This window comes from Cyanistes caeruleus, unplaced genomic scaffold, assembly GCF_971803275.1.
Source record: "Cyanistes caeruleus unplaced genomic scaffold, bCyaCae1.hap1.1 HAP1_SCAFFOLD_65, whole genome shotgun sequence".
In the NCBI taxonomy this organism is placed as follows: domain Eukaryota; kingdom Metazoa; phylum Chordata; class Aves; order Passeriformes; family Paridae; genus Cyanistes; species Cyanistes caeruleus.
Genome location: NW_028255884.1, coordinates 4,107,835 through 4,129,128, shown reverse-complemented (window position 1 = coordinate 4,129,128; position 21,294 = coordinate 4,107,835). Strand labels below are relative to the sequence as shown.

At 53.6% G+C, this 21,294-nt stretch overlaps 2 protein-coding genes and 1 long non-coding RNA gene across 3 annotated transcripts in view; 2 read left to right on the top strand and 1 right to left on the bottom strand.

Annotated features, from left to right (window-relative positions):
- The window catches only part of LOC147647224 (uncharacterized), a 188,401-nt gene that overhangs the window by 32,072 nt on the left and 135,035 nt on the right, over positions 1–21,294 (bottom strand). The gene's annotated exons all lie outside the window — the stretch shown is intronic.
- On the top strand, positions 1,976–19,930 carry LOC147647230 (serine/threonine-protein kinase pim-1-like). Its single transcript, XM_086872394.1, has 5 exons — positions 1,976–1,984; positions 8,707–9,073; positions 9,723–9,831; positions 19,461–19,528; positions 19,827–19,930. The coding sequence occupies exons 1-5, from the start codon at positions 1,976–1,978 to the stop codon at positions 19,928–19,930; spliced, it is 657 nt and encodes a 218-aa protein (XP_086728520.1).
- On the top strand, positions 11,203–11,891 carry LOC147647231 (uncharacterized). The gene is made up of 2 exons (XR_015281657.1): positions 11,203–11,396; positions 11,683–11,891. It is a non-coding gene; the product is annotated as an uncharacterized LOC147647231 (long non-coding RNA).

Genomic DNA, 21,294 nt, shown 5'->3' with positions numbered 1-21,294 from the left:
CTTGCTTGTCCCCAGCTGCCATCAGGGCCTCCAGTCTTCTGCTCTGCCTGGAACCTGGGGACGCTTTCTCACTCGTGTCTCTCATTTCAACTGCAAGAAACTTCAGTGTTTCCATCTGACTTGGAGCTCTTGAGGAGTTTCTGGAGCACACTCTGAGGGACTGAGTGTGATGCCAAGAGCCCCAAAGGCCCGAGAGGGTGATGAAAGTGCTGGTGCTGTGTCTGTGCTGCTGAGCTGGGCTGGGCTCCTGGCCCAGAGGCAGCTCCTGGCAAGGGCAGCGCTGCAGAGAGACAGCTCTGGCCAGGAGCAGCTCCTGAGCACAGCCCAGCAGGGCTGGGGCCCTGCCAGGGCAGCTCAGGGACACAGAGAGCAGGCCCAGACAGAGCTGCCAGGGGCTCAGCACTGGCAGGGGCTGTGGGATGTGCCAGAGGGGGCTGTGTCACAGCAGCACCTCTGTGGCTGTGTCCTGGAGCCCCAGAGCAGCTGTGATGTCAGAAAGGGGCTGTGTGACAGCTCCGAGTGGGTTGTGTGTGGTCACAGATGGGGCTGTGACATCTCAGAGTTTGTTGTGTGAGGTCACTGAGCAGCTACAGCATCATAGAGGGGATCCTGTGACATCACAGAGCAGGCTGTGACATCATGGCATGGCTGTATGACATCATAGATGTGGTTGTGAGATCAAAGTATGTGCTGTGACATTACAGGGTATCTGTATGACGTCACAGAGATGGTTGTGTGACATCACTGATGGGGTTATGACATCACAGAGCTGACTGTGACATCATAAAGGATGGTGTGAGGCCATTGAGCAGAGACTGCCATCATCGAGGGTGGCTCTGTGACATCACAGACCAGGATGTGACATCACAGAACAGACTGTGACATCACAGGTTGAATTTTTGACATCATAGTCTTCTGTGACATCACAATACAGCTCTATGACAACACATGACAACATCCCAGAGTTGGCTCACTTAACAGAGCTCAAACTTAACAGGACTTCAGTTATACCTTAACCTTAACTGAAACCTCAAATGTCACTATTTAGCAAAACTACAGCATTTACTGTATTTTACCTAATTTATAACCTATGACTAAGCAAATTAGCGGAGGAATGATACTAAACAGTATTTAAATTAGCTTATAATTTATATTAAACATAACAGTGGAGTAAAAGAAGAACACTAGGCAGCATTTAACTTAGCTTATACCTCATGACTTACCCTCACTCACAGGCCTGCCTGACTCAGATCTCCAAGGCACTCCAGCCCCTCCCAGAGCAGCATTTCTGCCACATTTGCCAGGGCACAGCACTGGTGTGTGCACACAGACACAAAGAGGCAGTGCAAGGCAGCTGTGAGAAATTCCCCTGCAGGGCAGGGAAATGCTCCCTGCGGATGCTTTGGCATCTCCCCAGCGGGCCAAGGGCTGAGCCTGGAGGAGTGGGGGGATCGGCCCAGGCTCCGTCCTTGTTCGGGGATGCCCCGAGTGCAGCAAACGGGAGAGTTCCCGGCTTACAGAGGCCCCACTCCGAGGGAGGTGGCTGGCCCAGGAGAGCTGCAAGGGGCTCCTTTTGGAGCGCTGTTTGTAGGGCCCCAAGAGAGGGGCTTCAGGCACAGCAATGTTTCATCCTGGCCACACCTGGCATCAACAGCTTTCTTTGCAAGGCTGAGAACAGGGATGTTGTGCCACGCAGGGAACAGGAACAGTTCCCAGGGCTGCTCCTGAAGCAAGCAGGAGCTGCTTGGGCAGCAGCAGTGCCTGGGAGCAGACAGTGTTTCTGATGAGCTGCAGAGGAGCTGAGCCCAGGGGCTGTTGGCCAAGGCCCAGGCCCAAGGAGCATTTCTCAGCTGGCAGGGCAGCCTGAGAAGGGGAGGGGGGAATGCACCAGCACAGGGCCCATGGAACCAAGGGACATCTGTGACACTGTGGGGCACCATGAAATAAACAAAGCATTGTGATACTGAGGGGCCTCATGGAACCAGTGAGACCATTGTGGTCCCCACAGAACCAAGAGGACCATTGGGATCCTGTGGGGCCTCGTGAAACCAACAGGCCTTTGTGACACTGCAGGGCTGCATGGAACCAAAGGTCCAGGGTGACACTGTGGAGCCAGAGGAGACCTTTGTGACACTGCTGACTGCCAAGGTCCATTGTGACATTTCAGGCCTCATGGAACAGAGGAGTCACGTGACATTGAGGGGCCTGTGGGACCACAGAGACCATTGTGACACTGCAAGGCCTCATGGAATCGCTGGCACCATTGTGACACTGCAGGGCCTTGTTGCTATCCTACTCCCCACTGGGACCCCTCTGTCCCACCCCCCGTGGAGCCTGCTCGTCTCTGGGCACAGGCAGCGGAGGGGGTCCTGGAGTGGATACAACACGGACTCAAAGTATCTAGACACAGGAGGCTCAAACTTGCTGGAATAATCCCGGGTTTATTGTCTGTCGTCCATCCGGGGCAAGAGAGAGAGACCGAAATGCTCTGGATCTTATCTCTTATACCAGGGGGCAGGGGTGATTAGGGGATGCAGGGAGGTCACAGCCAATGGGAAGGGGGGGGGGGAAAGAAGGTTTTCAGGTAGGGACTAACATTACACAAACCAGAGGTGAGTTTTACCCTTGGGAGGTACCAAGATTTTTAGATGCACTACAACACTCCCACAAAATCTTTTCAATATCCTACAAAATTCAAGAAAAATCCCACCAAATTCCAGAAAAATCCCACACAATTCATTAAATGTTCTGAAAACCCCAGCAAATTCCAGAAACATCCCACCAAATCTCCAAAAAATTCCACAAAATCTAAGAAAAATCCCTCACAATTCTTCGTCTCCTCAAAATACCTCAAAACACCTCAAAATTCCACAACAATACAAAAAAATCCCACCAAATTTTAGAAACATCCCACCAAATCTCCACAAATTTCCACAAAATCTAAGAAAAATACTTCAAAATTCTTCATGTCTCCTCAAAATCCCACAAAATACCACAATATTGCAAAAAAATCCCACAAAATTCCCATCACATCCCACCAAATCTAGACAAATTTCCACAAAATCTAAGAAAAATCCAACCAAATTCTTCATGTCTCCTCAAAATCCCTCAAAATTCCACAAAACTCCCACAAAATCTTCTCAATATCCTGCAAAATCTAAGAAAAATCCAACCAAATTGCAGAAAAGTCCTACACAATTCCCTAAATTTGCTGAAAACCCCAACAAATTCAAGTCATATCCCACAAAATCTCCACAAATTTCCACAAAATGTAAGAAAAACCCCTCAAAATTCTTCAAGTCTCTTCAAAAACCCACAACATTCCAGAAAAAAAACCACAAAATTGCAGAAATCTTCTCAAAATCCTACCAAATTCCAGAAACATCTCAAAAAATCCCCTGAATATGCAAAAAAAATCTAAGAAACATCCCCCTAAAATTTCCACAAATTTCCACAAAATTCCACATAATTGCAGAAATCTTCTCAAAATGCCAACAAATTCCAGAAACATCCCACCAAATCCCCACAAATTTCCACAAAATCTAAGAAAATACCTCAAAATTCTTCATGTCTCCTCAAAATCCCGCAACATTCCACAAAACTCCTACAAAATCTTTTCAATATCCTTCAACATTCAAGAAAAATCTCACCAAATTCCAGAAAAATCCCACACAATTCATTAAATGTTCTGAAAACCCCAGCAAATTCCAGAAACATCCCACCAAATCCCCACAAATTTCCACAAAATTCAAGAAAATACGTCAAAATTCTTCATGTCTTCTCAAAATCCCTCAAAATTCCACAAATCTCCCACAAAATCTCCTCAATAGCCTACAAAATTCAAGAAAAATCCCACCAAATTGCAGAAAAATCCCAAACAATTCCCTAAATTTTCTGAAAACCCCAACAAATTCCAGTCACATCCCACAAAATCTCCACTAATTTCCACAAAATCTAAGAAAAAATCCCTCACAATTCTTCAAGTCTCCTCAAAATCTCACAACATTCCAGAGAAAAAACCACAAAATTGCAGAAATCCTCTCAAAATCCTACCAAATTCCAGAAACATCTCAAAAAATCCCCTGAATATCCCAAAAAATCCCCTAAAATTTCCACAAAATTCCACAAAATTGCAGAAATCTTCTCAAAACCCCAAGAAGTTCCAGTCACATCCCACCAAATCCTCACACATTTCCACAAAATCTAAGAAAATACCAAAAAATTCTTCATGTCTCCTCAAAATCCCACAACATTCCAGAAAAAAATACCACAACATTGCAGAAATCTTCCCAAACCCCCACCAATTTCCAGAAACATCTCAAAAAATCCCCTGAATATCCCAAAAATCTAAGAAACATCCCCCTAAAATTTCCACAAATTTCCACAAAATTCCAGAAATGTTCTCAAAACCCCAACAAATTCCAGTCACATCCCACCAAATCCCCACATGTTTCCACAAAATCTAAGAAAATACCTCAAAATTCTTCATGTCTCCTCAAAATCCCACAACATTCCACAAAACTCCCCCAAAATCTTCTCATTTTCTTATGAAGTTCAAGAAAAATCCCACCAAATTCCAGAAAAATCCCACACAATTCATTAAATGTTCTGAAAACCCCAGCAAATTCCAGAAACATCCCACCAAATCTCCAAAAAATTCCACAAAATCTAAGAAAAATCCCTCAAAATTTTTCATGTCTCTACAAAATCCCACCAAATTTCAGAAAAATACCACACAATTCTATAAATGTTCTGAAAACCCTACCAAATTCCAGTAACATCCCACAAAATATCTACAAATTTCCATAAAATCTAAGAAAAATCCCTCAAAGTTTTTCATGTCTCTTCAAAATCTCTCAAATCACCACAAAACTCCCACATTATTTAAATATTTGCAAAATCCCAGAAAACTAAAAAAAATCAGGAAATTGCAAAAACAAAAACCCTGAAATCATCCCAAAACCCTAACAAATTCCAGAAACATCTCACAAAATCTACTGAATATCCTACAAAATTTTTAAAAATTGCAAATAAATCTCACAAAATTCAAGAAATCTTCTCAAAACCCCACCGAATTCCACAAACATCACACCAAATCCCCACAAAATCCCACAAAATTTTAGAGAATACCTCAAAATTTTTCATGTATCCTCAAAATCCCACAAAATCGCACAAAAATCCCACAAAATTATTTAAACTATTGGAAAATCCCATAAAACTCAAAAAAAATCTCAGGAAATTGCAAAAACAAAACCAAAAATCACTAAATCTTCCCAAAACCCTAACAAATTCCAGAAACGTCCCACCAAATCTTCACGAAATTCCAGAACAGCTAAGAAAAACACGTCAGAAATCTTCAAGTCTCCACAAAATCTTTCAAAATTCAAGAAATATCCCACAAAATTGCAGAAATCTTCTCAAAATCCCACCAAATTCCAGAAACATCCCACAAAATCCCCACAAAATTCCACAAAATTTAAAAAAAATCCCACAAAATTCTTCAAGTCTTTTCAAAAACCTACAAAATTCCAAAAAAATTCCATATTACAAAAAAAATCCCATACAATTCCAAGAACATCCCACCAAATCTCCACAAAATTCCACAAAATCTAAGAAAAATCAATCAAAACCCTTCAAGTGTACTCAAAATGCCAAAAAATTCAAGAAAAAAAAAACCAAAACACTGAGAAATCTTCTCAAAACCCAACCAAATTCCAGAAGCATCTCAGAAAAACTCCTGAATATCCCACAAAATTCAAGAAAAATCTTACAAAATTCCAGAAAAATCTTACAAAATTGCAGAAATCTTCTCAAAACCCCACCAAATTCTAGAAACACCCCACAAAATCTCCTCAAATTTCCACTAAATTCCACAAAAATTCCATAAAATTTCCAGAAAAATCCCACAAAATTGTTTAAATTTTCTCAAAATCTCACAAAATTGCAGAAAAGTCCCACTAAATTACTTAATCTACATCTGTTTTGGCAATTGTAGATCCCGGCTGCTCTTGCCCCTCTTCTGCTTGCCACCTGAATTTTAGCAGTACAGCTGCAATTACCTCTTTCAATCAGTGCTACCCACTGTGCTTTTATCACGGGGAACTCAGGATTTTTGTTTCAGGCATCATGATCAGTAGAGATCAAAATGCTCCCAAGTCCCTGAGCACAAAATCAAGGAGAATGAAAGCCACACAGGTCACATTTGCAGTGCTCGAACACAGCCCTGTTGCTGCTGCTGCTGCTGAAATAGAATCAACTGACAGAGGCCATCACAGAAATTGCCCCTGCAGTGGCAAATAAAATGAAAAAATCCACCAGGAGAAAGAAAAACCAGAACTTCCCAACTCGCTTCATTGTTTCTTCTGAGCAGCAGAAGAAAAAGGAACAGGGCACCTTTCAGGCAGCTCCACAAGCTCAGGGTTCTCATTTCCTGGGGAATCTGAGATGCAATTGGCCTTGTTAAAAGGATAAAAGCAAAGGGAATGAATTGGGAATTATTAGGAAAAAATGACCCTTCTTACACACAAAGTTCACCAAGTCATTCCCTGCATTTCTCCTTTTCACATTCTTTCTCTCATCCACTGACAGGTCCAGCTTATCATGTTCTGCTGCTTATCATCACCTGATTGTGCTCTTGATTTCTCCCACTGCAAGAGATGTAGAATCATCTCAACTGAACACAGAAACAAACTCCCTCTGTCAGCCCATCTTCATGTTCCAGATCACTTTCCAGATGTCCATGGGGCTGTTGGAATGATGAGCTCTCCACTGCTGGCTGCAGGCTCTGGAGATTCTTTCTCCACATTCAGCCAGGCTTGTATTCCCCAACAATTCCTGGCAGCCCATCATGTTTTCTTTGGGTAGAAGAGGAACAATGAAAACCTCACCAATGGCACAACTCCCCTGTCCACGAGGAAAAGAAAGAACAAGTTGTCAAGTTCTTCAAACATTTGTCCTGCTTTGCTGCAAGAGTTGTGCTGCACTCACAGTGTGGGGAGCCAAGAGAAGCTGCAGCTGGGGGCACATCTTGTGACAGGAGCTGCGCCTTGTTCTCCAGGACAGGTTTTTGGAAAGAACAGACGGGACTGGGGAGAAGATTCTGGGAAAATTGAAACAGCTTTTTTAAGAAATGAGAATAAAATCCAAAGAAACGAACAATATGTTTTTCTCTATTTTTCTCTCTTTATTTTTATGTTCCCCTTTTCCATCTTGCACTGTTTGTCCATCCCATTCATTCCAAATGGATCTCACCTCTAAGATCTGAGACTTGGCAAGTTTTAGACACTGTAAAATACCCTGAGCTATAGCCAGTTTGCCTTGCCCTGTTTTCCTTGGAAAGCAATGCTGGAGACACAAGTGCAGTGCTTGGCTCAGGTACAAATTCTGCATTCAGGGAATGTGCTCAGACGGTGTCTGAGCCTCAGCAGGGACAAGGCACAGCAGCAGCCAAGGGCATTGCTGTGCCCCTGTGCAGGAGTCCAGACTCTGGCTCTTGGCTCAGCAGGGCAAAGTTGCCGTGTTTGGCCAGGCTCAGGGGCTGCCCGGGGAGCGCGGGGCTCGGGGCGGGGCCGAGCGGGCAACGGACAAACGGACACGGGGACAAACGGCCCCGGGGCTTCAGTTGCAGCGGCAGCGGCGGCAGCAGCAGCAGCGAAAGCAGCGACAGCAGCGAAAGCAGCAAATTTATCAATTCTCTCTCTCTCTTCTCCCTCTCCCACTGTCCCGCATCTTCTCCCGGTCTCCCTTTTCCTGTGTCCCCTCCTCTTCCAGGTTCCCTCTCCCCGTGCCCACCTGGGCCATGCCCCCAGCCCGCCCCCGGCCCCGGCCCCGGCCCCATCCCCGTTCCCGTCCCCGGCCGTCCCTCCGCGGTCTCGCCTCCGCCCAGCTCTGGCTGTGCTGGCGCTGGCGCTGCTGGGCGGGCATCATTGCCTGGGGCTGGGGCGGCATCGCTGCCCTTTGGCTCCGCCTGGCCCGACCCCGGCCCCGGCCCCGGCCCCGGCCCCGGCCCCGGCCCCGGCCCCGGCCCCGGCCCCGGCTCCTCCCGGGGCCCGCGGAGGACACAGGCGGTGCGGCCGCTGCCGCCGCCTCCGCTGCGGCTTCCCCGGCCCGAGCTCCGCCGCTGTCGCGTTCCAATGAGGGAACGCCTGCGGGTGCCCGGCCCGGGGAGCTCGGGGAGCGCTCGGGGGCCGTTCCTGGCCCCGGGCCGAGCACTGACGGCCGCGTCTCTTCCCCAGGGAAGGCGCAGCAGGCCCTGCAGCAGCGCTACCGAGTGGGTTCACTGCTGGGGCGCGGCGGCTTTGGCAGAGTTTTTGCGGCCACTCGGCTCTCGGACGGACTCCCGGTGAGCAGAGGGGCCGGCGGCGGGCGGAGGAGGAGGAGGGGGCGGAGGAGGAGGATGGGGCTGGACACGGTGGGCGGTGAGCTGAATCCGCTGTTCCCTTTGGCTTGCAGGTGGCCATCAAAAAGGTGCCACGGAACCGCGTCCGGCACTGGGGCGAGCTGGTGAGTGAGCGGGGCCAGCGGCAGAAGCCGGGCCGTGCCGGGCGGGGATGAGCCGGGGCCCGGCAGGGTGGGAGCCGCCAGGACACCTGCAGGGAGAGCGGGCGTGGGGCCAGCGGAGGGCACAGAGCATCCCGGGCTGGCTGAGGGCTTCCCGAGCCCTGGCACGGCCTCAGCCCCACTGACGGCACCGTGCTCCTCCCGCAGCCCGACGGCACCAGCGCACCCCTGGAGATAGTGCTGCTGGACAAGGTGTCCACAGGCTTCCCCGGTGTGGTGCAGCTGCTGGAATGGTTTCAGCTCCCCAACACCATCGTGATGGTGCTGGAGCGCCCGGAGCGGTGTCAGGACCTGCGACGTTTCATTCGGGCACGGAGGTTCCTGTCCGAGGAAGAGGCGCGGGAGCTGTTCCAGCAGGTGCTGGCGGCCGTGCGGCACTGCACCAGCTGCGGGGTCCTGCACCGAGATATCAAACCTGAGAACGTCTTGGTAGACCTGGACACCGGCGAGGCAAAGTTGATCGACTTCGGCTGTGGCACCTACCTGCAGGACACAGCCTACACTCAATTTGCAGGTGAGCCCACACAGGGGTGGTGATCCTGGTCCTGGCATCTCCTGGCCCAACATCTCCTGGTCCAACCTGGGTGTGGCAGGAGGGATTCTCCCTTTTGCTGCCAGTCCCAGGACTGATTCTTCAGCCAAGTTGCTTTTGAGCAGAGCTGGGTGAGGACCCATCTTCCATCCCTGCTGGCAGCCTTTGCCTGCCACTCTGCCCAGGACTGGGGCTGGGGATGGGGCAGCCAGCCTGACAAAATCCCCATGGGTGGGGGTAGCAGAGACAGGGTGGCAGGACCTGTGCACCTGCTGGTTTGGTGTGCAGGTGAGAATGGGCTTGGACTGCTCTGCTCACCTGGTTTGCCTTGGTTCAAGATACATTTTGGGCAATGCCAGCAGGGAGGATGTGGGTGTGGTTTTTCCCCAGCACTGAGTGGGTATTTCCCTTTGTGTGTCATGGTCGGGCCTTGCCAGGGTTTCTGCTGCTCTCTTCCAGCACCAGTGGCTTCTTTTCCAACCCCAGGTTTGTACCCAAGTCCCAGGTGCTGGCGAGAGGGCAGCAGGTCACCCCGTGTGCCACTGGGGCAGCCCCCACATGCCCAGGGATGCTGGGGCCAGGCTCTGGGAGCAGCAGCATCCCCCTGATGAGCTCCATCCATATTCCATAGGAACACCGTCATACAGCCCCCCGGAATGGAACGACTTCGGCTGGTACCATGGCGAGGCAGCGACCGTCTGGTCCCTGGGCATCCTGCTGCACGAGATGGTCTGCGGGGAGCACCCTTTCAGGAGGGGCAGGAACATCAGATGGGGCCAGCTCCCGCTGCCACAACGGCTCTCCCAAGGTGGATCCTCATCTCTGGGCACGGGGGGAACACCAGGGTTGGGAGACAGCAGCGGGCTCGTGAGCATCCCGCTCTGGCAGCTGCTGAGGAGGTGGCACATGTCCTGCTCTCCTGCTCTCCTTCAAAACAAAGAATTGATGGGAAAGTTTAGGCCCAGCTCTGAGCACATCCAGCGTGGCCTGGGCATGGGAATAGTGGGGCAAAGCCAACAGGAGCCTTCTCCAACTGACCAGTGGTTTGTGGTTTCTCTCTCCAGACTGCCAGATTCTGATCAGGTGGTGTTTATCCCTGAGCTCCTTGGACAGGCCCTCATTAGAAGACCTGTCCTGTGATCCCTGGATGCAGGATGTTCATCGGCCCTAGAAGAAGGGAGAGAGCCACAGGCACAGTGATGCAGGGACCTGGTAAGTTACAGCTCCACACATGCCCTGGCAATCAGCAGCAAAGAAACCCAGGCTTTTTTGTCCTGCCTGTGTCACTGCACTGGGGTCATGGAATGGGAACACACAGCCCTTGTGCTGGAGCTGAGCTGCTCTGCCCAGCACTGGTGGGCACCATCTGAGCTGGTTTTGCTTGTCCTGCTTCACTGACAGCCAGGCCCTGGGCAGAACCCTGACAGCCTGGTGTCACCCCAGGGAAGAAGGAGCCCCTGGAGAAGCTGTACCAGGTGGGGCTGCTGCTGCTGCTGCTGGAGACATGGAGGACAGCAGCAAGGATGACAACCTCTTCCTCCACCTGGCCAGTGGGAGCTGGCGATGATGGACTTTGATTCTGGCACCTTCTTCAAAGCCAGGCTCCACAGTGAATTTTCAGGTAAGTCCAGACCCAGGGGGATGCTCCCAGATTTGTGCATTGGCCGGGAACCAAAGGTTTCCCCTTTGCTGGGGCAGATGCAACTGATTCCTCAGTGGCTGCCCAGCTGGTTTTTGGCAGGGCTGGGGACGTAGGCTGGGGTGGTGACGAAATGGGAGTGGGATCCTGGCCCTGCCAACAGCCCCCAGCACCCACCGTGCCCCGGGCTGGGGCTGGGGCAGCCAGCCCGACACAAACAAACCCCCATGGCAGGAGCACAGGTGGGACTCCAGAACCTGAGCACGGCTGCTTTGCTGTGCAGGCAAGGAAGGGCTTGGGCTGCTCCACTCCCCTGCTTTGCTTTGGGATCACCGTGATTTTGGGGGACAGTGCAGGGAGGAAGGGAGAAAGCATGGGCTTCCCTCACCCATGGGTGGGTTTTTCCCCAGAATGTAGGGGTTGGGCCTTCCTCAAACTCCTGACAGAGATAAGATTTTTTACCATTTTTTCGTGTATTCCCCTTCTTGTCTGTGACCTATTTTCATTAATTTGTTGTTTGTTTTTCTAAAGGAAGCGTTCCAGGTGGGGTCCAGTCTGGATCAGGAAGTGCTTGGGACCAGCTGTGGCATGGATGGGCCGTGCCCTTGGAGAAGACTGAGGACATCGTTTGGGACCAGCTTTTCTTGTGGCAGCGGATGGTGTGAGGTGGGTCCTCATCTCCTTGGCATGGCTGGGACAAGAGCTTTTGGGAGATGGCAGCGGGCACAGGAGCATCCCGCTCTGGGCAGCTGCTGAGGGGCTGGATCTGCCGTGGCTGGCTGCAGGCTGGGCACATGTCCTGCCCTCCTGCTCTGCTCCCCAAGGCAGCAGTGATGGGCAGCTTTGGGCCCAGCTCTGAGCACGGCCAGCATGGCCTGGGCACCGCGGCTGGCTGGGACAAGGGGACAGGAGCCTTCAGCTGACGGGCGGTTTCTGCTTTCTCTCCTTGCAGCCGGGCTCTGCGGATGCTGAGGCTGCTCTGGGCTCTGCCAGGGCTCTGCTGGGCTCAGCACCGGGCCAGGACCAGCCAGAGAAGAAACGCTGTGACCTGCAGCAGAGACTTGAGCATTTTGGCAATGCAGCTCAAGTCTGCACAGTGTCCACCACCAAGGGAAAACATGACACCCCCCAAAAATTAAACTTGTTCCATAACTTCTGAAATGGAATCCATCTGGGATGACCCCAAATGACATTTTTCATCTTGCTCAAGCTGTAGCTCAGCCCTTCTCTGAACAGTTCTCTCCCCCACCTGCCTTTTACTTCACAACTGCTCCATCCTTTCCCCCAGTGAGTTCCCAGCCCATCACAGTCTCCATCACACTGCAGCCTTCCTTCATGCCCCTCACCACGAGGAAGGCCAAGCCCCAGTCTCAGGGACTGTTGGGGGTTAGGTGTCTTTCTTTTTTATTTCTGGCTTGCCCATAGGATTTTTACCCATTAGTTTGGGGAAAAACCTAACTGTGGGTACTTGGTGGGTGCTTGAAAAAAGACAAAGAGTTTGGCCGGGACCAAGGAGGGAAGGGGGGCAGGAAAAAAAGGAGGGTGGCGACAGTTTGGTGGGCTTTCTTCAGTTTTGGAGAAGGACACTTCGGGCGCAGAGTTGTTGTGGTGGGGAGAAGGGAATTTCACCATCATCCAGACGGAGCTGCTGCTGCTTCTCCTTCTCCCCTCTTTGTTGGGGGGGCTGGCAGTCTCCTCTTCCCCCTGTGACTTGGGGGATGCTCTGGGCTCCATCCATCACTTATTTTAGGTTGCCAGGTATTTATCTCCCTTCAGTTTGGGGGGCCCGGGGATTGTCTCCATCCTCCTCCAGTTTTGAGGGACCTGGGAGAAGTCTCTGTCTCCCACCGATTTGGGGGGACTGGTGCAGGCTCCACCCCCCTCTGATTTTGAGGGACAACCTGGAGGAAAGGCACCAAAATCTTGACAAAGGCTGAAGAGAACACTCTGATTACCCCTTTTGCTAAGAGGTTCCCTTAGCTGAAGTTGCTAACCAGGACAAAAGTTCCAGGCCCGCAGTGGGTTTTGGGTTGTTTTATTTCCTGGGCCCTCAGTCCTGCGTGGGACACGGGAACTGGGTGCTGCAGAGGCTGTGCCAAGGCATCAGAAATGGCCACCCAACACCCAAGGGTGGTAGAAGATCTGCTCCAGCACCGGCCGGTCCATGGGGTGCTTGGACAAACAGCAGCGGATCAGATGTTGGCACTCTGGGGAGAGAAGGCAGAAAGCGGCGCTCACTTGCAGAAGGCTCCTGCCCAGCTGCTCCCGGCGCCTGCAGAAGCCGGGCCACGCTGCGTGTGCTGGGAGCTGCCCTTGGCGGGAGAGCGGCACGGCAGGACAAGCGTCCCCTCCTTCAGCCAAGCGTGCCACACCCAGCCTGCCACGGGCCACCTGCTGCAGCCGGCCCTTGAGGGCACATGGACGTCCCGTGCAGCTGCGGGAGGGCTGGGCTGGGCTGTGCGGTGCCACCTGCCAAAGCCTGCCTTCTTCAGGCCACGTACCAACCTGGAGAGACCTCCTGCGGGAAGAAGAGCTGCCCCAACACGGTGTCACGCTCGTTCTCGAAGGGCAGGAACCCGCACACCCTCTCCAACAGCCGGCTGAATGTCGCACCCCACGGCCCAGGAGGGAATGGGGCTGTGCAGTGCCTGGCACTGGGAGCAGGGCCCGCGCTCTGGGCTCACCGGCAAACTGTGTGAAGGCCCGCTCCTGGAGGAAGGTGCCGCAACCGCAGTCCATCAGCTTCAGATCGCCAGTCTCTGGGTTGACGAGGAGGTTCTCTGGCTTGATGTCCCGGTGCAGGACGACGCAGGCGATGCAGTGTCACACAGACTCCAGCACCTGCCAGAAAAGCCAGCGTGCCGCCTCCTCGCTCAGGAACTCTTGCTCCTGCAGGACATGCAAGAGATCCCGAGATTGCTCTGGACACTTCATCACCAGCACGAAGCTGTCAGGCAGCTGGAGCCAGTTGAGGAACTGGATGATTCTGCGGCAGCCAAAGCACACCTTTTCCATCAGCACGATCTCCAGTGGAACACAGGTGCCATCGGGCTGTGAGGAGGAGACAATGCCTCCATCACAGGACCTGATGCTGCCAGGAACCCCCCAAGTGTCCGCATGTGCAGCAGCCCCAGCCAGCGCCGGCCACCTTGCTCTGACCTGCTTCTAGGCTGCTCTCAGAAGCCCTGGCCTGGCCTACGAATGCCCCTCCAGAGCCCCATGGCAGCCTCAGTCAGCTCCTCAGGTCTCACCTGCTGGTACGGAAGCCTTGTTGGTATTTGGTGGCTGTATGGGAGCAGCTTCCTGGAGAAAGAGGAAACTCCCTGGTCCCCCGGGAATCTTTTCCTCCACAAGGCACGGGCTGTTGCCAGCTGGCACGTCCAGCACTGTGTCCTGGGAGCTGTGGTCCGGCAGCTGCTGGCTCCAGGACACTTGCTGCTCCTCCACCTGCTCCTGAGATGGCTCCCCTGGATCGGGCTGGGCTCCCACTTGGACCTGTGGGCTTTCCCTGGCCATGTCAGTGCTCAGGGATGCGCCCATGTTGTTGAAGTCCAAGGGTCCAAGGAAGCTGGGAGACCTGTCCCTGGGCTCTGCACCTTCTGCAGGCTGACAGGTCTGGCTGAGCCTCTCTGAGGGATGGAGGCTGTCAGAGATAGTGGAGGCTCCTGGCACCATGGACGTTCTCTGACAGCCTGAGCTTCTTGCACGGATGGCGGGTCTTCTCTGCTGTGCCATCCTTGCAAGGCTTGAGGCTCTCCCACCGATGTCCAATCTTGCTGGGAGCAGCCTCCTGAAGGGATGGCGGCTTCTGGAGAAGCTGGGCGAGCCACAGCAGGGCAGGTGGCCTCACCTCATCAGCTTCTCCAGTTCTTTCCACGCCTGCCACATCCCAAAGTAGAGCAACACAGATGTCCCATTGTGTGCCCAGTTCCGGATCATCACTTCCTGCAGCTCTTGGGCCACTGCCATGCAGGGACCGCAGCTGCTGGAGCTCTCCAGAGGGCTTGCGGGGGCACCTGGCTGCCAGTGAGGGGTCACCCGAAGCCTGGAGAACCTGGGAGCCGCAGGGGCTGCTCGGTTCCTCCATGGGCCTCTGGGCCTAACCCTGGAGCGCTTCCTCGTCTGCCGCCTCCGTGGTTGCCAGTGGCCACCGGCCCAGCAGACAGCCACAGCGGCCAGCAGCAGGACAAGGGCAGCCATCAGGACGCCACCGTCACCCATGGCTACGGCACGCCCCATGGTGACTGCACTGGCAGCTGTGGGGGCTGGCCCGGTTTATATAGGGCTGGCGTGGTGATGTCACAGTGCTGTGGCCAGGCCAGCTGTGTGACATCACAGCCCTGCATCACCCCAGCGCTCAGCCCCTTTATGATATCACGGCCCCACCCAATTCAGGGATCACAGCCCTGGCTCATCCCTGAAGATGAACATGGCCTGGAAAAGCCTGGAAATCAGAACCGGAGCTCAGCCCCTTGCAATGAATCCTCCCCAGGAGCAAGTGGCAGCACATCAGGAAGAGTGCTGCTGCCACCTGTGTCAAGCCCTGGCTCCCAGGACGCTGCAGCGGCACCAACTTCAAACAACCAGTACCCTGTGCCAGAGAAGATCCCCCAGAGACAAAGGTAGGAGAAGTTCCTCTGTCTCTGGGGAGCTCTCCTGAAATGGCTGGTGAGGACTGCAAGAGTTTTCTCATAGCAGCTCACCAACTTCTGCAGAGCCTCCGCTCTATAAATCCAGATATTCCAAAGAGCGCTCATGCTTGTCCCACTGCTCTGGTTTCGACTGCCATGGGGTTCCTCTCTTCCCAAGAGCTGGCACGTGCTAGGTTTGGATTCAAGATGGGAATGCTGTGGTTCAGTCTGGGGTGGTTTGGTTTCTGCTGAGCAGGGCTTGCCCTCTTCAAGGACTTTGCAGTGTCCCTTGGTACAATGCATGTTTTCCTCTGGGAAGGGAGGGGTGAGTGTTGAAGACAGAGGCAATAAATGCATTAGAAAACCTGCACTGTGTCTGTGTCCGTGTTTGTCAGGGGACCATCCACATCCTGGAAGGGGATGATGTAATTTCTATTTTTTAATTTTTTTTATTAATGTATTAACAAGTCAATTTTTATTGTGCCTCACATTTTTGGCCACCTTCGTCTCCAGCTGAGCTTTCAGTGCACCAAATTTCTTGCTGCAGTGGCAAGAAGCATCTCTGTACTCTTCTCCTGACCTTCATTCCTTGTCCTCTACCCATCCCATCCCACCCCAGGGAGCAGGGACCGTCCTGGGGCAGATCCAGGAGGATATCCAGGACCATCCTGACCAGGGATGGGTGCCAATGAGATCCAGGAGGGTTCAGTGTCCAGCTCTAAGTCCTGGGACACCTTGTGCCGTGCTCCCAACAGCCCCGATTTTCAGGAAGGAGCCACAGCAGCCTCCCTGCCATCGATGGATTTTCTTCCAGGAATTCACTGTGGAGCTTGTTTCTGTTTTCCTGCTCTTTCTGAGCTCCTGTCAACATGGCATGGAGCTGGAAGAGGTGGAGAGGAGAAACGTCAGGAAGGAGAAGACAGAAGGAAATTGCTGGGGAAAAGGGAGACACACACCCCTAACGGTGGCTGCAGAAAGCTCCACACACTCCAGCCTGCCCCAAAACCAGGGAAGCCCTGGCTAAAATCCAGGAGAAACACTGCTGAGGATCCAAGGAATCCGAGCCATGATCTGTGTGGAGAGTGTCCCTGACAGGAGGAACCTGAATGGAACCGAGTGAGGCTGGGGCAGGAGGGTCAGAGCGAGCAGAGAAGGGGGGCCCATCAACATCCTAATTTACTGCTCCAGAGAAAGAAAAATTCCCAGCTTTAATTCCAAGGAGGATAATTTAATATCTCCTTGGCACCTGCAGATCTATGACTTGAATCCAGTCATGAGTTTCCTTCAGGTCTCCACCCTTGGGACCAGTTAAACAGATAGTGGGGTTAAACTCTTTCCCACTTGTTAAATCTGGATCCTCCTGCTCCATGAGAAACTTTTAATTGTGTCCCTCAGAGAATCCTTCTGGAGCAGAAATCCCAGTGTGAAATGAACGGGGACAGGGAGTGTTGGGTGAAGAACAGACTAATGTGATATGGGAATGTGTCTCGCTGGGGATCCAAGCCAGCTGAATTTCACCCAGAAAAAAAAGAGGCATTAAGTTCAAGCCTTGGGAAGCATTTGTTTAAGTTATGGCAAAGAGAAAGGGCTTATGGCAGTTAATATGTTAATCATCTCACCCCTTATAAGATTATGTATCTAGAATGTTCCCGGTTCTCTCCCCTGATTGGTTGTTATTTGTTGCAGTATTTTGCATATTTCTAACCCCAGTTTGTGGTTGGACCCATGCCCTCAGGCTCTGCCCTCAGACCTACCCTGTATATTTCTGTGTCTGCCCGTAGTCCTGGTCTTTGCAGTTTGTCCCTATACTGTGCACGGTTTATGGGCGTTGTGCTTATTTTATTTCTCATTAAAGTGTTAATTTTAGGCGGACACAAACTCCATCATACCCTTTCATTTTATTTGCACCTCAATTCCCTGAAGTCAGAGAACCCTAAAGTTTTAAAGGTACTGGTTTTCAATGGGATAACATCCATTTAATTCCCAGAAAGAGGCACAGAATTAGATTTGAATCCAAGTTCAGATTCAGCATGGGAATGTAGGGGACAGCACACCGATGGTTTCCATGTTGCTGAGCAGTGCTTGTCCTGTCCATGGACTTTGCAATCCCCAACTGGACAATCCATGTCCCATGCTCAGCCAGCAAGGAGATGACATCATCACCGTTCCCCTCCTCATCCTCGTGTCCTATTTAGACAAGAATCTTCCTTCTCCTCTGCTCCAGAGGGTGCTCGAGTGCCCACAGGGAGCCCTTTCCTCGCTCCCGTGGAACTGGTGAGGGCTGGGGTGACGCAGGGCCATGATGTCACAAAGGGGTTGAGCTCTGGTGTGATGCAGGGCCATGATGTCACACAGCTGTCCTGGCCACAGCACTGTGACATCACCACGCCAGCCCTATATAAACCAGGCCAGCCCCCGCAGCTGCCAGTGCAGTCACCATGGGACGTGCCATAGCCATGGGTGACGGTGGCGTCCTGATGCCTGCCCTTGTCCTGCTGCTGGCCGCTGTGGCTGTCTGCTGGGCCGGTGGCCACTGGCAACCACGGAGGCGGCAGACGAGGAAGCGCTCCAGGGTTAGGCCCAGAGGCCCATGGAGGAACCGAGCAGCCCCTGAGGCTCCCAGGTTCTCCAGGCCTCGGGCCACCACTCGCCGGCGGCCAGGTGCTCCCGCAAGCCCTCTGGAGAGCTCCAGCAGCTGCAGTCCCTGCATGGCAGTGGCCCAAGAGCTGCAGGAAGTGATGATCCGGCACTGGGCACGCAATGGGACATCTGTGCCGCTCTTCTTTGGGATGTGGCTGGCGTTGTGGAAAGAACTGGAGAAGCTGATGAGGTGAGGCCACCTGCCCTGCTGTGGCTCGCCCAGCTTCTCCAGAAGCCGCCATCCCTTCAGGAGGCTGCTCCCAGCAAGATTGGACATCGGTGGGAGAGCCTCAAGCCTTGCAAGGATGGCACAGCAGAGAAGACCCGCCATCCGTGCAAGAAGCTCAGGTGGTCAGAGAACGTCCATGGTGCCAGGAGCCTCCGCTATCTCTGACAGCCTCCATCGCTCGGAGAGGCTCAGCCAGACCTGTCAGCCTGCAGAAGGTGCAGAGCCCAGGGACAGGTCTCCCAGCTCCCTTGGACCTTGACAACATGGGCGCATCCCTGACCACTGACATGGCCAGGGAAAGCCCACAGGTCCAAGTGGAAACCCAGCCCGATCCAGGGGAGCCGTCTCAGGAGCAGGGGGAGGAGCAGCAAGTGTCCTGGAGCCAGCAGCTGCAGGACCACAGCTCCCAGGTGACGGTGCTGGATGTGCCAGCTGGCAACAGCCCGTGCCTGGTGGAGGAGACAATTCCCAAGGGAACAGGGAGTTTCCTCCATCTCCAGGAAGCTGCTCCCATACAGCCACCAAATACCAACAAGGCTTCTGTACCAGCAGGTGAGACCTGAGGAGCTGTCTGAGGCTGCCATGGGGCTCTGGAGGGGCATTCCCAGGCCAGGCCAGGGCTTCTGAGAGCAGCCTAGAAGCAGGTCAGAGCAAGGTGGCCGGCGCTGGCTGGGGCTGCTGCACATGCGGACACTTGGGGGGTTCCTGGCAGCATCAGGTCCTGTGATGGAGGCATTGTCTTCTCCTCACAGCCCGATGGCACCTGTGTTCCACTGGAGATCGTGCTGATGGAAAAGGTGTGCTTTGGCTGCCACAGAATCATCCAGTTCCTCAACTGGCTCCAGCTGCCTGACAGCTTCATGCTGGTGATGGAGCATCCGGAGCAATCTTGGGATCTCTTGCACGTCCTGCAGGAGCAAGAGTTCCTGAGCGAGGAGGCGGCACGCTGGCTTTTCTGGCAGGTGCTGGAGGCCGTGTGGCACTGCACCGCCTGCGGTGTCCTGCACCGGGACATCAAGCCAGAGAACCTCCTCGTCAACCCGGAGACTGGTGAGATGAAGCTGATGGACTGCGGTTGCGGCACCTTCCTCCAGGAGCGGGCCTGCACACAGTTTGCCGGTGAGCCCAGATCGCAGGCCCTGCTCCCAGTGCCAGGCACTGCACGGCCCCATTCCCTCTTGGGCCACAGGGTGCGGCATTCAGCCGGCTGTTGGAGAGGGTGTGCGGGTTCCTGCCCTTCGAGAACGAGCGTGACATCGTGTTGGGGCAGCTCTTCTTCCCGCAGGAGGTCTCTCCAGGTTGGTACGCGGCCTGAAGCAGGCAGGCTTTGGCAGGTGGCACCGCGCAGCCCAGCCCGGCCCTCCCGCAGCTGCGCGGGACGTCCATGTGCCCTCAAGGGCCGGCTGCAGCAGGTGGCCCGTGGCAGGCTGGGTGTGGCACGCTTGGCTGAAGGAGGGGACGCTTGTCCTGCCATGCCGCTCTCCCGCCAAGGGCAGCTCCCAGCACACGCAGCGTGGCCCGGCTTCTGCAGGCGCCGGGAGCAGCTGGGCAGGAGCCTTCTGCAAGTGAGCGCCGCTTTCTGCCTTCTCTCCCCAGAGTGCCAACATCTGATTCACTGGTGTTTGTCCAAGCACCCCATGGACCGGCCGGTGCTGGAGCAGATCTTCTACCACCCTTGGGTGCTGGGTGGCCATTTCTGATGCCTTGGTGCAGCCTCTGCAGCACCCAGTTCCCGTGTCCCACGCAGGACTGAGGGCCCAGGAAATAAAACAACCCAAAACCCACTGCGGGCCTGGAACTTTTGTCCTGGTTAGCAACTTCAGCTAAGGGAACCTCTTAGCAAAAGGGGTAATCAGAGCGTTCCCCTCAGACTTTGTCAAGCTTTTGGTGCCTTTCCTCCAGGTTGTCCCTCAAAATCAGAGGGGGGTGGAGCCTGCACCAGTCCCCCCAAATCGGTGGGAGGCAGAGACTTCTCCTAGGCCCCTCAAAACTGGAGGAGGATGGAGACTATCCCCATGCCCCCCAAACTGAAGGGAGATAAATACCTGGCAACCCAAAGTAAGAGATGGATGTAGCCCAGAGCATCCCCCAAGTCACAGGGGGAAGAGGAGACTGCCAGCCCCCCCAAAGAGGAGGGGAATTGTGCCTGTGCCAGCCCCACAAATTGCAAGGGGACAGAGAACACCCCTGGCCTGGCAGAGGGCAAAGAGCGGCCGGGGGCTGCCAGGATGGTGACAACACTGGCAACCCCCAAATCAGAGAGGGACTAAGAGCCCGCACAGGCTTCCCAGAAGCAGAAAGGGGGCAGCAAATATCCCCTGTCCCCCTAAGTTGGAGGGGCACAGACACAAAAGGCCCCACAAAAAGAGCATGAGGAACCAAGAGCACTGCTGGCCCCACAAGGGTAAGGAGGATGGAGAAACTCCCCATCTGTCTTTGTTTTGGAGGACAGGTGTCTGCTAGGGAGGGCAGGGGCCTCCCCTGGAATGAAAACGTAGACCCCCTCCCTCTATATTATTATAATTCTGAAATCAAGGGGCTTTCAGGCAGAGATCTGAGGATAGGAATAACAGTTCTTTATTAGAATTTATAACCAGGCAAACAAACAACAATAACTACAGCATTAACAGGAAAACAGAACCAGGGGCCCCGTGACAGCTTTCTCGGCTGAGACGAGAAGGGATGGAGGAGAGGCTTTGTTTCACAAACCCCCTCAGGCGGGCAGTCCCGGTGCTCCTGCAGGGCTCTGAGGAACACTCAGCTGGAACAGCAGGGATGAGCTGAGATCCTGGGCCGGTGGCTGAGGTGGATCAGCAGCTCTGCGGCGGTGCCTGGCACTGCCACACGTCCCGGCAGGACAGGGGGTGCGAGGCCACCAACAAAGAGGGGAGAAGGAGAAGCAGCAGCAGCTCCGTGTGAGTGATGGCGAAATTCCCTTCTCCCCACCGCAGCAGCTCTGCACCCAACGTGTCCTTCTCCGAAGCTGAAGAAAGCCCCCCAAACTGTCCCCGCTCTCCTCTTTTCCTGCCCCCCTTCCCTCCCTGGGCCCAGCCAAACTCTTTGT

What these genes read in the sequence shown, in the direction of transcription:
- LOC147647230 (XM_086872394.1), top strand. An exon ending in AGCCTACACTCAATTTGCAG is followed by an intron (nt 9,074 to 9,722) that starts GTGAGCCCACAC and finishes CATATTCCATAG; the next exon opens with GAACACCGTCATACAGCCCC. An exon ending in CCCGCAGGAGGTCTCTCCAG is followed by an intron (nt 19,529 to 19,826) that starts GTTGGTACGCGG and finishes TTCTCTCCCCAG; the next exon opens with AGTGCCAACATCTGATTCAC.